Raw genomic sequence first — 20,591 nt, 5'->3', positions numbered from 1 at the left:
TTTTCACCAGAGCCCGCCGCAAAGCGGGATGGTCTTGCTGCGGCGGTAGTGACCAGGTCGTATCCACTAGCAACGGCACCTCTCTGGCTGCTGAAGATGGGCGAGGTACAAGGGAGTAGGCAGAAGCAAAGTCGGACGTAGCAGAAGGTCGGGGGCAGGCGGCAAGGTTCGTAGTCAGGGGAGATAGCAGTAGTTCTGGTACACAGGGTATAAACACACAAAGAACGCTTTCACTGGCACTAAGGCAACAAGATCCGGCAAGGGAGTGCAAGGGAGGAGACTAGATATAGCCAGGGAACAGGTGGGAACCAATTAAGCTAATTGGGCCAGGCACCAATCATTGGTGCACTGGCCCTTTAAGTCTCAGGGAGCTGGCGCGCGCGCGCCCTAGAGAGCGGAGCCGCGCGCGCCAGCACATGACCGCAGGAGACGGGAACGGGTAAGTGACCTGGGATGCGATTCGCGAGCGGGCGCGTCCCGCTGTGCGAATCGCATCCCCAACGGCCATGAGAGAGCAGCGCTCCCGGTCAGCGGGACTGACCGGGGAGCTGCAGGGAAAGAGACGCCGTGAGCGCTCCGGGGAGGAGCGGGGACCCGGAGCGCTAGGCGTAACACTAACAATATTCTTGTGGATAAGATGAAACTAGAAAACTTCCACAAGTTCCTACGGAATACAGATATAGTGACTGTGGGTGTGATGCTTCACACAGAGAAAGCGGAGATATGCACAAAGTGTTTTATTTTTATTCCAATTCCATCACCTTATTTTAGTTATGGCTGAGACATTACTTAATTCCTTTACAACACGGGGGTGAATGCCAGATGGCATTCACCCCCGTGTTCTAAAGGAATTAAGTAATGTGATAGACAGACCCCTATTTTTTTTAATATTCAGGGACTCTAAAGTAACAGGGACGGTTCCCCAGGACTGGCGCATAGCAAATGTGGTACCAATATTTAAAAAGGGATCAAAAGGTGACCCTGGGAATTATAGACCTGTTAGTTTAACCTCCGTTGTATGTAAATTTTTTGAGGGTTTTCTAAGGGATGCAATTCTGGAGTATCTTAATAAAAATAAATGTATGACCCCATATCAGCATGGCTTTATGAGGGATTGGTCCTGTCAAACTAACCTGATCAGCTTTTATGAGGAGGTGAGCTCCAGACTGGACCAGAGGGAATCGCTGGATCTTGTATATCTGTATTTTTCCGAAGCATTTGATACGGTGCCACATAAGAGGTTGGTGCATAAAATGAGAAGAATGGGGCTGGGGGAGAATGTGTGCAAGTGGGTAAGTAACTGGCTCAGTGATAGGAAACAGAGGGTGGTTATTAATGGTACTTATTCTGATTGGGTGACTGTTACTAGTGGGGTACCACAGGGGTCAGTCCTTGGTCCTGTTCTATTTAATATATTTATTAATGACCTTGTAGAGGGGTTGAATAGTGAGGTAGCAATCTTTTCCTCTGTAAAGTGGTAAACACTATAGAGGACAGTGCACTGTTATAAATGGATCTGGATAGGTTGGAGGTTTGGGCTGGGAAGTGGCAGATGAGGTTCAACACTGATAAATGTAAGGTAATGCACATGGGGAAGAAAAATCCGCGCTGGGATTATGTATTAAATGGGAGAATACTTGGCACGACTGACATGGAAAAGGATTTAGGAGTCTTAGTTAACAGTAAATTTAGCTGTAGTGACCATTGTCGGGCAGGTGCTACCAAGGCGAACAAACTCATGAGGTGCATCAATAGGGGCATAGATGCCCACGACAAGGTAATAATTCTACCGCTGTACAAATCACTAGTCAGACCACACATTGAATACTGTGAACAGTACTGGGCACCAGTGTACAAGAAAGGTATATAGGAGCTGGAGAGGGTTCAAAGACGGGCAACCAGGGTAATACGGGAAATGGGAGGACTACAGTACCCAGAAAGATTATCAGAATTGGGGTTATTTAGTTTAGAAAAAAGAAGGCTTAGGGGGCGACTTAATAACTATGTATAAATATATCAGGGGACCGTACAGAGATCTCTCCCATGATCTATTTATACCCAAGACTGTATCTATAACAAGGGGACATCCTCTACGTCTAGAGGAAAGAAGGTTCCTACACCAGCACAGACGGGGGTCCTTTACTGTAAGAGCAGTGAGACTGTGGAATTCTCTGCCTGATGAGGTGGTCATGGTGAACTCTGTAAAAGAGTTCAAATGGGGTCTGGATGCATTTTTGGAGAGTAATAACATTACAGGTTATGGATTCTAGATTTCTAGGGACAGAACGTTGATCCAGGGATTTATTCTGATGCCATATTTGGAGTCGGGAAGGAATTTTTACCTCTAGTATGAGGGTTTTTTGCCTTCCTCTGGATCAACTCAGTAGGAACTCATTAGGTTGAACTTGATGGACTCTGATCTTTTTTCAACCTTATGAACTTTGTTACTATGTATGATGGGTACATTGTAGATTGTGATTTCTCACAAAATAGTTATAAAGGCAAAAACACATACCGTATTTATTGGGGGGTATACCACACACCGGCCTATAACACAAAGTTTTTTACCCTAATATCCTTGGTAAAATGAGGGTGCGTGTGTGTGCGCATGTGTATACCCCGATACACTGTTTCTGACCCCGCAGAAGACCCCAGGAAAGGCAGGGGGAGAGAGGCCGTCGCTGCCCTCTTCTCACCCCCTGCCTTTCCTGGGGTCTAGAGCCCTGCTGCCGCCGCTTCTCTCCCCCTGGCTATCGGCACCGCTGCCCCATTGCCTCCCCCATCCCCGGTTTTATAATTACCTGTTGCCAGGGTCGGGTCCGTGCTGCTTCTGGCTCCCATGTGGCGTCTCCTGTGTCGTTGCTATGTGCTACGAGGCACAATGACGAGTGACGTCTTCAACACAATGTCACTCGTCATTGCGCAGCGCATAGCAACGACGCAGGAGACGCCACATCGGAGCCAGAAGTAGCGCGGACCCGACTCCGGCATCAGGTAATTATAAAACCGGGGATGGTGGAGGCAATGGGGCAGCGGCGCCGGCAGTCTCTGGACCCCAGGATAGGCAAGGGGCAGGCAAAAGCCGCTGCAGTTCATTGATTTAAAGCGCCTGCTTTAAATCATTGAACTGCAGCGGCTTATCGGCGTATAACACGCAGATAGACTTTAGGCTAAAAATTTTAGCCTAAAAAATGCGTGTTATACGCCGATAAGTACGGTATATTTTAATTATTTTTAACCTCTTCCTCATCTTCTAAGAGCCATAACTTTTTTATTCTTTTTATACAGAGACACCCACTTACTATGAAATGTACTGCAAAAAAATGTATAAATAAAAAAAAATTATATTAATGAGACTTCTTGATTGCATTTTATTAATTAAATTTTTTTCATTTTAACTTTTTTTTGCAATTTAGATTGTTTTATATAAAAAATGGAAAAGTGGCATGATTTGAATGTGTATTATCTGTATGATTTTCATAAACATTTTTGCTTACACTTTTTTAGTCTCCCAGACTTTTTTCAGTAATGTTTTAAGCAATCATTAGATTTCTTTTACAGTTCCCTGCTATACTACTCTAGGGCAGTGAACTGTCACATCAGCGACTGCACAAAAGAATCTCACTATGGTGGGTGCAAAGGCCAAATTTGCACCCACCTTGCTTTTATCCATAAGAATCCACATATAGGTGAGGCTGACATCAGACCGGCCCAAAATTTTTCATTTTTTACAGTTACCTAAAATTGGCAATACAACTTTTAGCATAATTCTAATAAGTTAATTCTAATTTTATATATTATAAATGATATCCTCTTACAACCTCATCATTGTTGATGCCATAGTATTTAAAGGGGTAACCTGAGGAGAAGCCAGTTGTTGTTTGAGCATTAGAGTTCTACCCAAATCATGTATGTTAGGGTAAAAAATAGCCTCAACCATGATTTTGGGTCAGAAACTGGAAAAATATTCACACTAGTCCGATCCATAGCACGGTAAAGTGGGGGCCTACCATAATAAAAGGAGTGTAGTTCTAATGTTATTGCTGCTTTGTGCACTTTGTTTTGCCATTGCCAACCCTAATATTTGTAGGTTAAAGTGTTGCACGTAAGTCTCACTTCTAGCCACAATGTTCCGCTTTAACTTTTCATGCGAATGAGATTTTTGTTTTAACCTAGATAAATTGTTCAGTACATCAACTAATAGTGTAAATTTCCTTTTACTTGGCCAGTGCTAGAAATAATGAAGTGCAGTGCAAAGTTCAGGGTATGCCTGGGTTGAGCAGAGTTCCTATACTCTTTGAACTGGGTTATATAAAATGTTTACACGAGAATGTAGAGATTTGATCTATAATTTTATTATAATGATTCAATTAAAGAGTACAGTGCAGGGTGCCCAAACTATTGCAGACGCCATTTTTTTGTTTTCTGTCGTTTTGAAAGTGTAAATGATGGAAATAAAATCTAACTTTTGTTGACATATTAGAAGAATGTCTAATCTGCAATTTGATGCCTTTTGAAGATTTTTCCATCTTTCCTTGGCTTCTTTATGCACATTAATACAAATTTTTACCTGGGGTGCCCAAACTTTTGATCCCCATTGTATCTGTCATTTGGCAAAAGTTTTGACATATCCTAGTGACATTATAAAAGGAAAACAAGCCTGGAAAAGTAAGCCTGCTCTGTGTCACATGATCATGAAACGCTCCATAGACTTACATTACGAGTGTGTCTCGATCATTTGAAACTGAACTGAGAGAAATTGCAGGACAGGTTTTCCAAATTACAGTGGCCATTGAACTTCACCCGCTAAGAGTGTTCTGCGTAGGGACTGACACTAACAACAGAGGGTCCCTGGACAAGAACACTATATGGGCGTTTTAATTTCCAACTGCTTTGCTGATAACAATGAGGTGCAGGCCTTGTTCACATCATAATTGGCACCTCTGAGGCACAGATACACCGGGAAAATGTCAAAATGACATGCCGACATATCCATGCTTGGACAGGCATGGGCCCCTCTTATATCAATGGCAGCTAGTGACTACATTTGGGTAATTTTTCTAATAAGTCACTAGCTGACTACGTTATGGCCACCGACTTGTCATTTTGACATTTTCCTGATGTATCTGTGCAACAGAGGCACAATCGTGATGATATGAGCATAGCCTAATAATTTATTCCTTCTATGTAATTTTGTTTCATTTTATTTTCTCCTTTTTTCTGCTATTTATTGTAAACAATATACTTATTGTCAGGGCTGCCATCATTTATTTTGGGGCCCCTTACACAGCTGAAGCCCTGACCCCCAACTCCACCCCAAGACACTCCGCCATCTTCCCTATTGTCTATGAAAAAGATTTAAGACACAGGACAAGAAAACAAGAGCCTTTTAGTAAAATGAGGAAGAAAGGAGAAATATTATTATCATACATATCACTATCATACTGTTACAAACCAAATGCTGTATACTGAGACGAATATTATCCAATAATAATTCCAGTATACATGGTCACATAGGTACTGTACAAAAAACACTGAACATAGATCAATATTTCCCAATGCAAAGCCCATATAGTGTTGACCCCAGCTCTACACAGGTGCTGCAAACCGTATAAGTGATTACAATGCAGTGACATCTACTGACTCACAGGGGGCGTCTTCTTGGAGTTATTCACTTTCCTTTTCTTCTCTGTCTTGCTCAGACGCGTTCCAACTATGACTTGTCACCACAGAATTTGCCAGACCACGAACATATTAGGCTCCACACTTTTCAGCATATTCCCCACCTGTTCCTTACCCTCAGTGCCCCATATAATGCCCCCCTTGGTGCCCTGCATTGTATGAGAGAGCAGGTAAGCGTGTTGGGGCAAAGGGGGAAAAGGTAGGGGGATTGGTTGGTGGGTAGGTAAATTCCCCTCCCCTATTATGTAATTCCCACAGTAGGTAGGTTGTAGCTAATGCCCCCAGGTAGGATATAGGTAATGGCCTTGGTAGTTAGGTTGTAGGTTAATCCCCCAGTAGGTAGTTGGTGGCCCCAGTAGGTAGGTAGTAGATAATGCCTCATTAGGTAGTGCCCCCCCGGTAGGTAATGCCCCAAATAGATAGTGGCCCCAGTTAGGTCATGTACCAGCAGTTAGTACCCCTAGGTAGGTCATGCCCCCAGCAGGTAGTGCCCCCAGGTAGGTCATGCCCCCAGTAGATAGTGCCTCAATGTAGATATTGCCCCCAGGAAGATAGTGCTCCCCGGTAGGTAGTGCCCCCAGATATGTTCTGTAAAATATTTTTTTTAAATCCCACTCACCTTTCGGTCGATCCTGCACTGAGGCTGGGCTCCCTGTACTGTATATTCAGAATCAGGAGACAGCTACTGCATGGGGTGTGCAACGGGGTCCCTAGCCTCCCTGAGAGCCTGGGCACCTTACTGGGGTACTGTCTGTACCCCCCTAACAGCAGCCCTGTTTATTGTATATTACAGTAGTAGTTTGTCCTTGTGATCTGTATGGATATGTTTACACACTATTGCTGCTTTTGCTATATTTTCAGCCTTAAAGGGGTACTACGGTGGAAATTATTATTTATTTATTTATTTTAAATCAACTGGTGCCAGAAAGTTAAACAGATTTGTAAATTACTTCTATTAAAAAATCTTAAAGGGATATTCCAGGTAAAACCTTTTTATATATATATATATATATATATATATATATATATATATATATATATCAACTGGCTCCGGAAAGTTAAACAGATTTGTAAATTACTTCTATTAAAAAATCTTAATTCTTCCAATAGTTATTAGCTTCTGAAGTTTTCTGTGTAACTGCTCAATGATGATGTCACTTCCTGGGAGCTGTGCATGATGGGAGAATATCCCCATAGGAACTGCACAGCTCCCGGGACGTGAGTCATCAGAGAGCAGTTAGACAGAAAACAACAACTCAACTTCAGAAGCTAATAACTATTGGAAGGATTAAGATTTTTTAATAGAAGTAATTTACAAATCTGTTTAACTTTCCAGAGCCAGTTGATATATAAAAAAAAGTTTTGGCCTGGAATGCCCCTTTAATCCTTCCAGTACTTCCAGGAAATTATTTTCTTTTTGGAACACAGTGCTCACTGCTGACATCATGACCACAGTGCTCTTTGCTGACATCTCTGTCCATTTTAGGAACAGTCCAGAGCAGCATATGTTTTCTATGGGGATTTTCTCCTACTCTGGACAGTTCCTAAAATGGACAGATATGTCAGCAGAGAGCACTGTGCTCGTGATGTCAGCAGAGAGCTCTGTGTTTCACAAATAAAAGCATTTCCAATGTAGTATTCAGCAGCTAATAAGTACTGAAAGGATTAAGATTATTTAATAGAAGTAATTTACAAATCTGTTTAACTTTCTGGCACTAGTTGATAAAATAAAAAAAAGTTTTCTACCGGAGTACCCCTTTAAAAAGAGGCAGTTTTTAATGCTGATTTTACCCTCATCTCCCTGCTCTCCCATGATTGACATACAGGGCTCACTTCACAGTGGTTACCTTAAAGGAAATCTGTCAGCCCATCTGCATGCTATGAGCTGCAGACATGGGCTGACAGATACTATTGCTTAACCCCTTAAGGACTGAGCCCTTTTTCACCTTAACCTCTTCAGGACACAGGGCGTATGGATACGCCCTGCATTCCGAGTCCTTAAGGACCGAGGGCGTATCCATACGCCCGTGGGAAATCCGGTCCCCACCGCTAGCCGGTTGGGGACCGGAGCCGGATGCCTGCTGAAATCATTCAGCAGGCACCCTGGCACATCGCCCAGGGGGGTCCTGAGACGATGTCGGCGATCGGAGAAAATCGCATGTCAATTCAGACATGCGATTTTCTCCAATTCCGGGCTGATCGGGTCTCTGGTGACCCGATCACCCGGAAAATAGGGCTGATCGGAGTTGTCAGCAACAGCCCCGATCAGCCTAAAGGATAGAAGTGAGGTCACAAAGCTGCAAACTACTCCTATCCCCTGGCATTAGTCAGAACGGAGTTCGGACCAATGGCAGCGCAGGACAGGGGGCAACCCCCCGTTCTGCCCACCCCTGGATGTCGAGGGGCTCTGGGAAGAAGATGGAGGCCGTACCTGCAGGAGAAGATGCCTGGGGACCTGGGATCTTTGCTGGAGCCTACTGGATCCTGATCAGGTAGGGAATCGACAGTGGGGGGGGGGGGGGGGGGGGGAATTGAAAGTGAAAGTAAATCGATATTTACTGTGGCAACCACTAGGGGGGCCAAACTGCAACTCCCAGCATGCCCAGACAGCCAAAGGCTGTCTGGGCATGCTGGGAGTTGTAGTTTTGCAACATCTGGAGGGTCACAGTTTGGAGACCACTGTTACAGTGGTGCCCAAACAGTAGCCCTCCAGATGTTGCCAAACTACAACTCTCAGCATGCCTCGACTGCCCAGGCATGCTGGGAGTTGTAGTTCTGTAACATCTGTCCCTTCAGATTTAGCAATTTTCATGACATTTTTGAAAATTGCTGCTCTACTTTGAAGCCCTCTAATTTTTTCAAAAAGCAAAAATATGTCCATTTTATGATGCCAACATAAAGTGGACATATTGTGTTTGTGAAGAAAAATAAAATTTATTTGGAATATCCATTTCCTTACAATTAGAGAGCTTCAAAGTTAGAAAAATGCTAAATTTCAAAATTTTCATGAAATTTTGGGATTTTTCACCAAAAAAGGATGCAATTAACGCTGAAAATTTACCACCAAAATAAAGTAGAATATGTCACGAAAAAACAATCTCAGAATCAGAATATTCGGTAAAAGCGTTTTCGCGTTATTAATTTGTAAAGTAACGGTGGTCATAATTGCGAAAAAGGGCTCAGTCCTTAAGGTGAAAAAGGGCTGCGTCCTTAACCCCTTAAGGACGCAGGACGTAAATGTACGTCCTGGTGAGGTGGTACTTAACGCACCAGGACGTACATTTACGTCCTAAGCATAACCGCGGGCATCGGAGCGATGCCCGTGTCATGCGCGGCTGATCCCGGCTGCTAATCGCAGCCAGGGACCCGCCGGCAATGGCCGACGCCCGCGATCTCGCGGGCGTCCGCCATTAACCCCTCAGGTGCCGGGATCAATACAGATCCCGGCATCTGCGGCGGTTCGCGATTTAAATGAACGATCGGATCGCCCGCAGCACTGCTGCGGGGATCCGATCATTCATAACGCCGCACGGAGGTCCCCTCTCCTTCCTCCGTGCGGCTCCCGGCGTCTCCTGCTCTGGTCTGTGATCAAGCAGACCAGAGCAGAAGATGACCGAAAACACTGATCTGTTCTATGTCCTATACATAGAACAGATCAGTATTAGCAATCATGGTATTGCTATGAATAGTCCCCTATGGGGACTATTCAAGTGTAAAAAAAATGTAAAAAATGTAAAAGTAAAAGTAAAAAAAAAAGTGAAAAATCCCCTCCCCCAATAAAAAAGTAAAACGTCCGTTTTTTCCTATTTTACCCCCAAAAAGCGTAAAAAACATTTTTTATAGACATATTTGGTATCGCCGCGTGCATAAATGTCCGAACTATTAAAATAAAATGTTAATGATCCCGTACGGTGAACGGCGTGAACGAAAAAAAATTTAAAAAGTCTAAAATTCCTACTTTTTTAATACATTTTATTAAAAAAAAAATTATAAAAAATGTATTAAAAGTTTTTTATATGCAAATGTGGTATCAAAAAAAAGTACAGATCATGGCGCAAAAAATGAGCCCCCATACCGCCATTTATACGGAAAAATAAAAAAGTTAGAGGTCATCAAAATAAAGGGATTATAAACGTACTAATTTGGTTAAAAAGTTTGTGATTTTTTTTAAGCGCAACAATAATATAAAAGTATATAATAATGGTTATCATTTTAATCGTATTGACCCTCAGAATAAAGAACACACGTCACTTTTACCATAAATTGTACGGCGTGAAAACAAAACCTTCCAAAATTAGCAAAATTGCGTTTTTCGTTTTAATTTCCCCACAAAAATAGTGTTTTTTGGTTGCGCCATACATTTTATGATATAATGAGTGATGTCATTACAAAGGACAACTGGTCGCGCAAAAACAAGCCCTCATACTAGACTGTGGATGAAAATATAATAGAGTTATGATTTTTAGAAGGCGAGGAGGAAAAAATGAAAACGTAAAAATTAAATTGTCTGAGTCCTTAAGGCCAAAATGGGCTGAGTCCTTAAGGGGTTAAGGGGTTAAAGGGGTACTCCGGTGGTTAAGATTTTTGGCTATATTGCATCATCTTTTAATGTTTTTTGCAATTGACATGTATGATATGTTTGTGTAGCTTTTTTTCTTACCTGTTTGTGGGGCAGGAAGTTCTGTAGTTCTGTGTTGGATCTCTTACTGTTGTCCACAGGTTAGGATTAGGCTGTGGACAAGATGTCATAGCTTTTTTTTTCTCTGTTCTTTCAGAACTGCAGGAGAGAGATAAGCCACGCCCCCTCATCTCCCCCTCCTGGAGGACGCAGGTGTGCATGAGAGCAAGAAGACTGTTGAGACCCAATTAGCTCCTAGCAGGCTATAACTACCCCTCCCCCTTATTACAATAATTAATTAAATAATAACTGACACAACAACAATTCAACTTTTTATGGGTGGGGATCGGCCACAGCTTTATTTATAAAATTACTTATATAAATAACAATTTAACTGTAACAAAGATACCGATTGGCTTCTTGCCAACCCGAGAGGTGCTGCCACACTGTCCTGTGTGGAGGTCTACCCCGGGTTGACCCCGCTTTCACCGTCTTCTTACCGCCAAGCTGTGACTTACAATAAACAGAGATACAAAAAGGGAGGGAGGGAGGGCAAAACTCCGGGTCCTGGGCAGATTGAGGGGGGAAGGGAGGCACCACAGCTATAAAAACCCAGGGGAGGGCCCCTGAAAGCCCGGGAAACTATTACACCACTGATTGGTGCACTCCTTCCCCCCCACCCATGGGACATACCACTATAGTTACCAACAAGTTTTTACAGACGGGGGAGGGGGCTAAAAACCTTGCCTGTATATTTCTTAACCCCTTAACTGCTCACCAGTCAGGGGGCAAGCTAGTTATGCACAGCTTGCCCCTCCAGCTCCTACACAGCTCCTCATCTCCCCTCCCCCTGCTCTGTCTTCTGAGGATGCAGGTCTGCACTGAAAGAAGACAGAGAAGATAAGAGTGTTATCTGAAGAGGAGGATAACAAAGTGCACAGGCTGGGGATGTATAGACTGCAGGGGAATAAATCTCGGACTGGGGATGATTTCTATGTGTTAAGGGGGGGGGACTCCTGAATGACACATGCTGGGAGTTGTAGTCCCTGTTATGTGTGTGTATGCTAGTGTTTACAAACCAGTGTGCCTCCAGCTGTTGCAAAACTACAACTCCCAGCATGCCTGGACAGACTTTGGGCATGCTGGGAGTTGAAGTTTTGCACAGCTGGAGGCACACTGGTTGGGAAACACTGTCCTAGCCTATTCAGCATACACATCATGTTACACCAGTGCTTCCAAACCAGTGTGCCTCCAGCTGTTTATAAAACTACAACTCCCAGCATTCCCTGACAGTCTTTGGGCATGCTGGGAGTTGTAGTCTTGCAACAGCTGGAGGCACACTGATTGGGAAACACTGGCCTAGCTTATTCAGTATATTACAAACAAAGTGCATTGTTTCCCAACCAGCTGTATCAAAACTACAACTCCCAGCATGCCCGGACAGCTTTTGGCTGTCCAGGCATGCTGGTAGTAGTAGTTTTGCAAAACCTGGAGGCACCCTGGTTGGGAAACACTGGTGTAAGCACTATAGAGGTGTGGTGAACTACAACCCCCAGGAGACTACAGAGGCAGCATGCTGGTGTTATACCATAGCAGACTGAAGACTCCTTAATGACACATGCTGGGAGTTGTTGTCCCTTTTGTGTGTGTTTGCCAGTGTATCCCAACCAAGGCTGATTATATTAGTGTGCTGTGTATAAGGGGCCAACCCAGAAAAATAGTAGGGAGGGTAAAGGGCGGAACAAACAAACAAAAACAAAAACAGGAACCGCCCCAAACCAGCAAGGCATGTGGCATGCTGGGATTTGTAGTTTTCAGCACAGCAAGAAACAGGAAATGGAAGCAAAGATAGGAAAACAAAGTGGGGGATAAAAAGACAACAAAGAACGGAAATAGAGTCGCCTAAACAACAAGAATAGACATGAAACAAAACAAATAGGGTAAGTCAAAAAAGGGAAAAAGACGTTGACCACCAGAGTATCCCTTTAAAGGGTAGCTCCCACCATCATGTTTTTTTTTCCTGTCCCTGCCTATTGCCCTTCTATCCCTAACACCCTCCCTGCCTTTATTTTTTTTTTAAACTATTTTAAAAATGGCATTTAGTCTGCCTGGTAGTGTGCCTGCTGGGGGGGCCAACTTCCGCCCTTAGTTCTCCTAACAGGGTGCCTCCAGCTGTTTCACCACTACAACTCCCAGCATGCCCTGACATCTATTGTCTGTGCGCAAAATTTTGCAGTGACGTCACTCCGCACTGCATTCGGCCACTAGGAGGGCGCCCCCTAGTGGCCGAATTTCAAATTGCTTTTAAAATGTTTTAAAAGCATTTTTTTAAATAAAAGTATATTAAAGATATGTTGTAGTACTTAAGTACTACAACATATAAAAAATTATTTTTCATGACAGTGCCCATTTAAGGACGCAGACCTTTTTTGCAATTCCGACCACTGTCACTTTAAGCATTAATAACTCTGGAATGCTTTTACCAATTATTCTGATTTTTTTCGTGACATATTCTACTTTAACACAGTGGTAAATTTTTGTCGTTACTTGCATCCTTTCTTGGTGAAAAATCCCAAAATTTCATGAAAATTCTGAACATTTTTCAATTTTTCTAACTTTGAAACTCTCTGCTTGTAAGGAAAATGGATATTCCAAATAAATTATATATTGATTCAAATATACAATATGTCTACTTTATATTTGCATCATAACGTTGACATGTTTTTACTTTTGGAAGACATCAGAGGGCTTCAAAGTTCAGCAGCAATTTTCCAATTCTTCAAAAATGTTTCCAAATCTAAATATTTCAGAGACCCGTTCAGTTTTGAAGTGGATTTGAGGGGTCTTCATATTAGAAATTCCCCATAATGGACCCCATTATAAAAACTGCACCCCCCCCCCCCAAAGTATTCAAAATGACATTCAGAAAGTGTGTTAACCCTTTAGGTGTTTCACAGGAATAGCAGCAAAATGAAGGAGTAAATTCAAAATCTTCATTTTTTACACTCTCATGTTCTTGTAGACCCAGTTTTTGAACATTTACAAGGGGTAAAAGAAGAAAAAGCCCCACAAAATTATTAACCCAATTTATCTCGAGTAAGGAAATACCTCTTAGGTGGATGTCAAGTGCTCTGTGGGTGCACTACAAGACTCAGAAGGGAAGGAGCGACAATGGGATTTTGGAGAGTAAGTTTTTCTGAAATGGTTTTTGGGGGGCATGCCACATTTAGGAAGCCCCTATGGTGCCAGAACAGCAAAAAACATGGCATACTATTTTGGAAACTCCACCCCTCAGGGAACATAACAAGGGGTCCAGTGAGCCTTAACACCCCACAGGTGTTTGACGACTTTTCGTTAAAGTTGGATGTGTAAATTATTATTTTTTTTCACTAAAATGCTGTTTTCCCCCAAATTTTAAATTTTTGCAAGGGGTTCTATGAGAAAATGCCACCCAAAATTTGTAACCCCATCTCTTCAGAGTATGGAAATACTCCATGTGTGGATGTCAAGTACATTGCTGTTGCACTACAACGCTCAGAAGAGAAGTCACACTTGGCTTTTGGAAAGCAAATTTTGCTGAAATGGTTTTTGGGGGGCATATGTCGCATTTAGGAAGCCCCTATGGTGCCAGAACAGCAAAATGAAAACCAAATGGCATATTATTTTGAAAACTGCACCCCTCAAGGAATTTAACAAGGGGTACAATGAGCTTTAACAACCAACAGATTTTTTACAAATTTCCGCTAAAGTTGGACAGGAAAAAGAAAAATTATATTTTGTTCACTAAAAAGCTGGTTACCCCAAATTTTTCATTTTCACAAGGGGTAATTGGAGAAAAAGCCTCCCAAAAAGTGTAACCCCATTTCTTCTGATTATGGAAATACCCCATATGTGGATGTAAAGTACTCTGCGGGCGAACTACAATGCTCAGAAGAGAAGGAGCGCCATTGAGCGTTTGGTGAGAGAATTTGGTTGGAATAGAAGTCGGGGGCCATGTGCGTTTACAAAGCCCCCGTGGTGCCAGAACAGTGGACATGTGACCCCATTTTGGAAACTACACCCCTCACAGAATTCAATAAGGGGTGCAGTGAACATTTACATCCCACTGGCGTTTGACAGATCTTTGGAACAGTGGGCTGTACAAATGAAAAATTAAATTTTTCATTTTCACGGACCACTGTTCCAAAAATCTGTCAGACACCTGTGGGGTGTAAATGCTCACTATACCCCTTATTACATTACGTGAGGGGTGTAGTTTCCAAAATGGTGTCAATTGTGGGGGGGGGGTCCACTGTTCTGGCACTATGGGGGCTTTGTAAACACACATGGCCTTCAATTTCGGACACATTCTCTCTCCAAAATCCCAATGGCGCTCCCTCTCTTCTGAGCATTGTAGTGCGCCAGCAGAGCAATTTACATCCACATATGGGGTATGTTCTTACTCAGAAGAAATGGGGCTAAAATTATTTTTTTTTCTCCTATTCTCCCTTGTGAAAATGAAAAATGTAGGGTAACACCAGCATTTTAGTGAAAATTTTTTTTTTTTCATTTTCACATCCAACTTTAACAAAAATTTGTCAAACACCTGAGGGGTGTTAAGGCTCACTATACCCCTTGTTACATTCCGTGAGGGGTGTAGTTTCCAAAATTTTGTCACATCTGGGTATTTATTGTTTTGCGTTTATGTCAGAACTGCTGTAAAATCAGCCACCCCTGTGCAAATCACCAATATTGACCTTAAATGTACATAGTGCACTCTCACTCCTGAGCCATGTGCATTTGAGGCCTAAATTGGGGATTTGAATCCGCCACAAAAATACCCCACGGCAGTGTTTCCCAAACAGGGTGTCTCCAGCTGTTGCAAAACTCCCAGCATGCCATGGCAGTCAGTGGCTGTCCGGCAATACTGGAAGTTGTTGTTTTTCCGCAGCTGGAGGTTCTGTTTTGGAAACAGTGCCGTACAAGACGTTTATTTTTTTATTGGTGGGGGGGGGGACTGTGTAGGGGTATGTGTATATGTAATGTTTTTCTTTTTATTTTGTGTAGGTGCAGTGTGGTGTTTTTAGGGTACATTCACACGGTTGGGTTTACAGTGAGTTTGAGCTGGGAGTTTGCGCTGCGGCTGAAAATTTGCATCTCAAACTTGCAGCAGAAAACTTGCTGTAAACCCACCCGTGTGAATGTACCCTGTACATTCACATGGTGGGGGGGGGGGGCAAGCCTCCAGCTGTTGCAAAACTGCAACTCCCAGCATGCACTGACAGACCATACATGCTGGGAGTTATAGTTATGCAACAGCTGGAGGCACATTGGTTGCGAAACACTGAGCGTTTGTTAATTAACTCAGTGTTTTGCAACCAGTGTGCTTCCAGCTGTTGCAAAACTACAACTCCCAGCATGTACAGTCTCTCAGTGCATGCTGGGAGTTGTATTTTTGCAACAGCTGGAGGCACACTGGTTGTGAAACACAGAGTTAGGTAACAAACTCGGTTTCACAACCAATGTTTCTCCAGCTGTTGCAAAACTGCAACAATCAGCGTGCATTGACAGTCGAAGGACATGCTGAGAGTTGTAGTTTTGCAACAGCTGGAGGCACACTGCTACAACTCCCAGCATGCCCTTTAGTAGTCTGTGCATGCTGGGAGTTGTAGTTATGCAAGAGCTGAATGCACACTTTTTCATAGAAAAAATGTGCCTCCAGCTGTGGCATAACTACAACCCCCAGCATGCACAGACTACCAAAGGGCATGCTGGGAGTTGTAGTTGGAACGCCAGCTGTTGCAAAACTACAACTCCCAGCATGCCCTTTGGCTTTGCATGCTGCGAGTTGTTGCTAAGCAACAGTAGGAGGGGAACAGGCCTCACCTCCTGCTGTATCCTGCATTCAGGGTAGCCCAGCATACCTTTTAGCTATCAGCAAGATCAAATGACTCCAAGTTATCCAATCATAGCTTTTCATTATGTGCCATACAGCTCCCTGGCCAATAAGGACACAGCATAGGGTGGGTTAAAGAGGCCGATAAAGCCCTATGCACTGCATTGCGGCTGGCATTTTTGAGAGATAAAGCTGGAAGAGAGAGCAAGAACTACTGAGCCTAGAAAGCCTTCACAAATCCAATAGAATTTCAAAGCAAGCAGAGCAAAGCATTAATCTCAGAGAGTGAACAAGCCCATAAAAGCTATCACATTTCAGTACCTAGAAAGCTGAGCAAAGCATTGGGCTGACCTGTATTTTAAGATAAATACGCAAAAAGCATTGTGAACTTGGAATACGCATTTTAGGTCAAGGTTAATGTATTTTTGGATTTGAATTGACCATATGGTATTTCTACCTGGGTTTCATATAACTACACATTTAAAAGCAGTGAGAGTGAATATGGAATAGCCATCTGAGGCTAAGTTACGTGTATTTTCTGGTTTCAAGTTAAGCACTGCAATGCTGTATTACATATACTAAGCCTGGGCGAGAAAAGCCACTCAGCGGAGGAGTTGCTGCCTTGTCTGCCACAGGAAGATTTACACTGGCTCTCTATTCCTAATGTGACATTGGGAAACGTGGTTGCACAAACATAGTAAAGGTGCTGCATCTAGGTGGCATGACACACTCTCCCTGTATGGCACACGTGCTAAATATGATGAGATGAGTACTGGATAGCCACAGTCTTAGACCCTTGGTATAAAGCCAGAATTGAGGATTTTTTTTCAACTTCCGAGAAGGAAGGTAAATTAAATTTTTAAAGGGAGAAGCTAAGCTGCCAATTTGCAACTGCTTTCCAGAGCCAAACAGGGATCCACTCTCCGCTTCAATGCTCCACTCTCTCTACCAGCAGTACGCTTGCAAGAGGCAGAAGCAGCAGCATCTTCACTTTCAAGTACACAATAACACTAAAACAGTCGAACACTGTCTGCTGTCATGTCTGCTGGATTCTACAGCTCCCACCAGTCAACCACTGCCTGCTGTTTGCTGGATACAACAATTTCCAGCAGTCTTCCACTACATGCTGTCTGCTAGCTACTACAAATTCCACCAGTCCACCACCGACTGCCGTACGCTGGCTGTTACAACTTTCACCAGTCCACAACTACCTGCTGTCCTGTCTGCTGGCTATTACAACTTCCATCAGTTCCACACTGCCTGCTGTCCTGTCGGCTGGCTACTACAATTCCCACCAGTCCACAATTGCCTTCTGGCTGCTGGCTACTACAACCCACACCATTCCACCACTGCCTGCTGTCCGCCGGCTATTACAACTCTCACCAGTCCACCACTGCCTGCGGTCCTGTCTGTTGGCTACTACAAGTCCTAACAGTCTGCCACTCCTGCAGTACGTTAGCTACTTTAACTCCAACCAGTCTACCACTGCCTGCTGTTCACTGGCTACTATAAGTCCCACCAGTCCACCACTGCCTGTTGTCCGCTGGCTACTATAACTCCCACCAGTCCACCCCTGCCTGCTGTATGCTGGATACTACCGGTACCACCAATCTACCACTCCTGCAGCACGTTTGCTACTTTAACTCCTACCAGTCTACCACTGCCTGCTATCCGCTGGCTACTACAACTCCCACCAGCCCACCACTGCCTGTTATGTGTTGGATACTACAACTCCCACCAGTCCACCACTGCCTGCTTTCCACTGGCTACTAATACAACCACCAAGCCACCCTTGCCTTCTCTCCACTGGCTACTATAACTACTACCAGTCCACCACTGCCTGCTGTCTGCTGGATACTACAACCACCAGTCAACCACTTCCTGGTGTATGCTGGATACTACACCTACCACCAATTCTTCTTTTTTTTCTTTGACAAACCAATCCTGTTGCATTTCCCAAAAAGGGCAAATTTTTGGAATGCTTAAAAAAAGTAATTGCGTCTTCTGATACCTCCCTGTGCATTTTCACACTGACAGGCATCCGCCAGCAACCAATGACACTTTATGTGCCTTTAATTAAAGGGCTATTAAACCTAGACTAGAAAGCTTAAAGGGGGTATCCAGGGATAAAAACACAGAGCTATTTTCTCTCAATAACAGCACCACCCATGTCCTCAGGTTGTGTGTGGTATTACAACTTGGATCCATTCACCTCAATGGAGTAGAGCTGCAATATTTCCTTTTTTTAATAAATTAGCTCTGTGTATCTATCCATGGATAACCTCTTTGAAGGGAACCTGAAAGCAGTGTTAACATACTTTGGAAATTCCTCATAATTTGATGTCATCTCTTTGAGAACCCCGTATCCAGTGTTTTATTCCTCTGCAGTCAGTCCCCAAACGAAGCACCTGGTCCTTAACCCCTTAACGACCACGGACGTATATTTACGTCCTTGGCTGGCTCCCGCGATATAACGTGGGGTCACGCGGTGACCGTGTGTCACATTGGGTCGGTCCCGGCATGTAACTGATGTGTAAAATTAAGCACATATTTTATTTTACCTTAATCTGTAAACATGTGGCGGGCATTTTTGCTGGAATTGTAAAATAAAATACATATCTAAATATTTGAAAATGTTTAATTAGGTTCAGGAGGGAAGGGGTTTTTAATAGAAAACTAAACACAAGAACAAGGGGACTAAATATGAGGTTACTGGGGGAAGATCATAAGAAATGTGAGACAATAATATTTTATTGAGGGTTTTATTCCATGCCAGATTTCTGGATTCCTTCTCTACTTGATCCCACCTGTACTTTACCGATTTTCATATAACAGACCCAGACTGTTGACCCAGAACTTGTGCCACCTGCCTTAATGCCCATATGCCGGTTCTTGACTTTGCCTCTGCCTGATGTTTGTGTTCTACCCCAGCTCTCCAGTTCTTGACTTGGACTGCTGACTATGCCTGACCCCTGGGTTCACCGGCCCATGCCACCTGGTCTGCTGGACCATCCACTAACCAACCAGGACCCCACTTAAGAAGTGACAGCAGAAATTGAGCGATCAGGGATTAATCAGCTATCCTGTGGGTAGGTGATAAATGTTGATTTATTGGAGTATCCCTTTAACTCTAATACATAGCGTTACATAGTAACATAGTAGCCGCTAGCTAGTACAACTTCCACCAGTCCACTACTGCCTGCTGTCCGCTGAGTACTACAAATCCCAACAGTCTACCACTGTCTGCTGTCACAATTATTAGGGGTAGCATGGTTTATACCTTTACATATACCTTTGGAGATGTTTTGCTAGAGTCAGCAACCAAAATCTTACAGTTAAAATATGGTTATAACAAATCTTAGGGTGGGTTCACACCACGATTTTGCTATATGGTTTCGGCAGACGGTTTCATAAAAAAAAAACGTATGCAACCGCACAGAAAACCGTGCCCATAGACTTCCCATTCAAAACCGTATGCACCATATTGTATACAGTTGTCTCCGTTTTTCAAACAACACGGTTTTTTACTTTTTTTTTTCTGGACAGAAAACCATGGCCTACAGCGGTTTTTGGTCCGGGTGAAAAACTTTATTAAACCGTATATGTATTTTATTTTTTTTTTACATGGGAGTCAATGGGAACCGTACAGAACCGTATGTGCGTACGGTTCCATCCAGTTTTCACCATACGTTTTTTGACTTTCCGCGTTTTGTTTGTATCCCTAGCCTGTGTATCCAGACCCTTGCTGTTGCCCCTGACTACGAACCTTGCCGCCTGCCTTGACCTTCTGCTACGTCTGACCTCGCCTTGCCTTGTGTAACGCGCCTGTCTCAGCTGTCAGTGAGGTTGAGTCGCTATCTGGTGGAACGACCTGGGGGTTACCTGCCGCAGCAAGTCCATCCCGGTTTGCGGCGGGCTCTGGTGAAAACCAGTAACCTCTTAGATTCCGTTCCCCTGGTACGGCCCACGCCATCGCCTCACTGACAAAGAGGATCCACTCCCGTGTTCTCCCCGCATACCAGTCCAGAACCTGACAGGAGTGAAAAGTTGAAAACGTATACATTTTTTTTCTTAAAAAACGGATGCAACCGGACATCATTTTTAAACCGTATACGGTTTTCAACCGTATACAGATAAAAATTTGTACACACATTTTGATACAGTTCAGTCAGGTTTTGAGGAATCCGGCTTTTTATCAAAAACCTGATACAGGAACCGTATAGCAAAATCGTGGTGTGAACCCAGCCTTACCTCAAAATAAATTAAAAAAATCTAAAGTTCTAGTGATCTATATTTAGATGTATTCCCATATCCAATAGAAAAATACAATTATTATACATGAGATGATTCAGTATTAGAGTAAGGAAGTTACGAATAATGACAGTGATAAGATGACGAACAAGAAGAGGAAGTCCT

The 20,591-nt window shown here is 43.4% G+C and overlaps 1 protein-coding gene across 7 annotated transcripts in view; it reads left to right on the top strand.

Moving 5' to 3' along the window:
- LOC130353761 (uncharacterized) overlaps positions 1 to 20,591 on the top strand; it is a 110,288-nt gene that overhangs the window by 62,741 nt on the left and 26,956 nt on the right. Inside the window, exons 2-3 of one of the 7 annotated variants that reach the window (XM_056555087.1) lie at positions 10,458 to 10,513; positions 19,107 to 19,264. The exons of 3 other annotated variants lie outside the window; for them this stretch is intronic. Coding sequence is in view for 1 of the 4 variants with exons in the window: in XM_056555085.1 (XP_056411060.1) it covers positions 13,420 to 13,486 (67 nt within the window). In the remaining 3 variants the exon portion in view is untranslated. Of the gene's footprint in view, positions 1 to 8,066; positions 8,175 to 10,457; positions 10,514 to 12,159; positions 12,241 to 13,352; positions 13,487 to 19,106; positions 19,265 to 20,591 lie in introns of those variants that run through there. 3 more of the 7 variants (XM_056555090.1, XM_056555091.1, XM_056555085.1) reach the window with 3 other exon arrangements.

Source organism: Hyla sarda, chromosome 1, assembly GCF_029499605.1.
Source record: "Hyla sarda isolate aHylSar1 chromosome 1, aHylSar1.hap1, whole genome shotgun sequence".
Classification (NCBI taxonomy): Eukaryota; Metazoa; Chordata; class Amphibia; order Anura; family Hylidae; genus Hyla; species Hyla sarda.
This window is presented reverse-complemented; position numbering and strand designations above follow the sequence as displayed.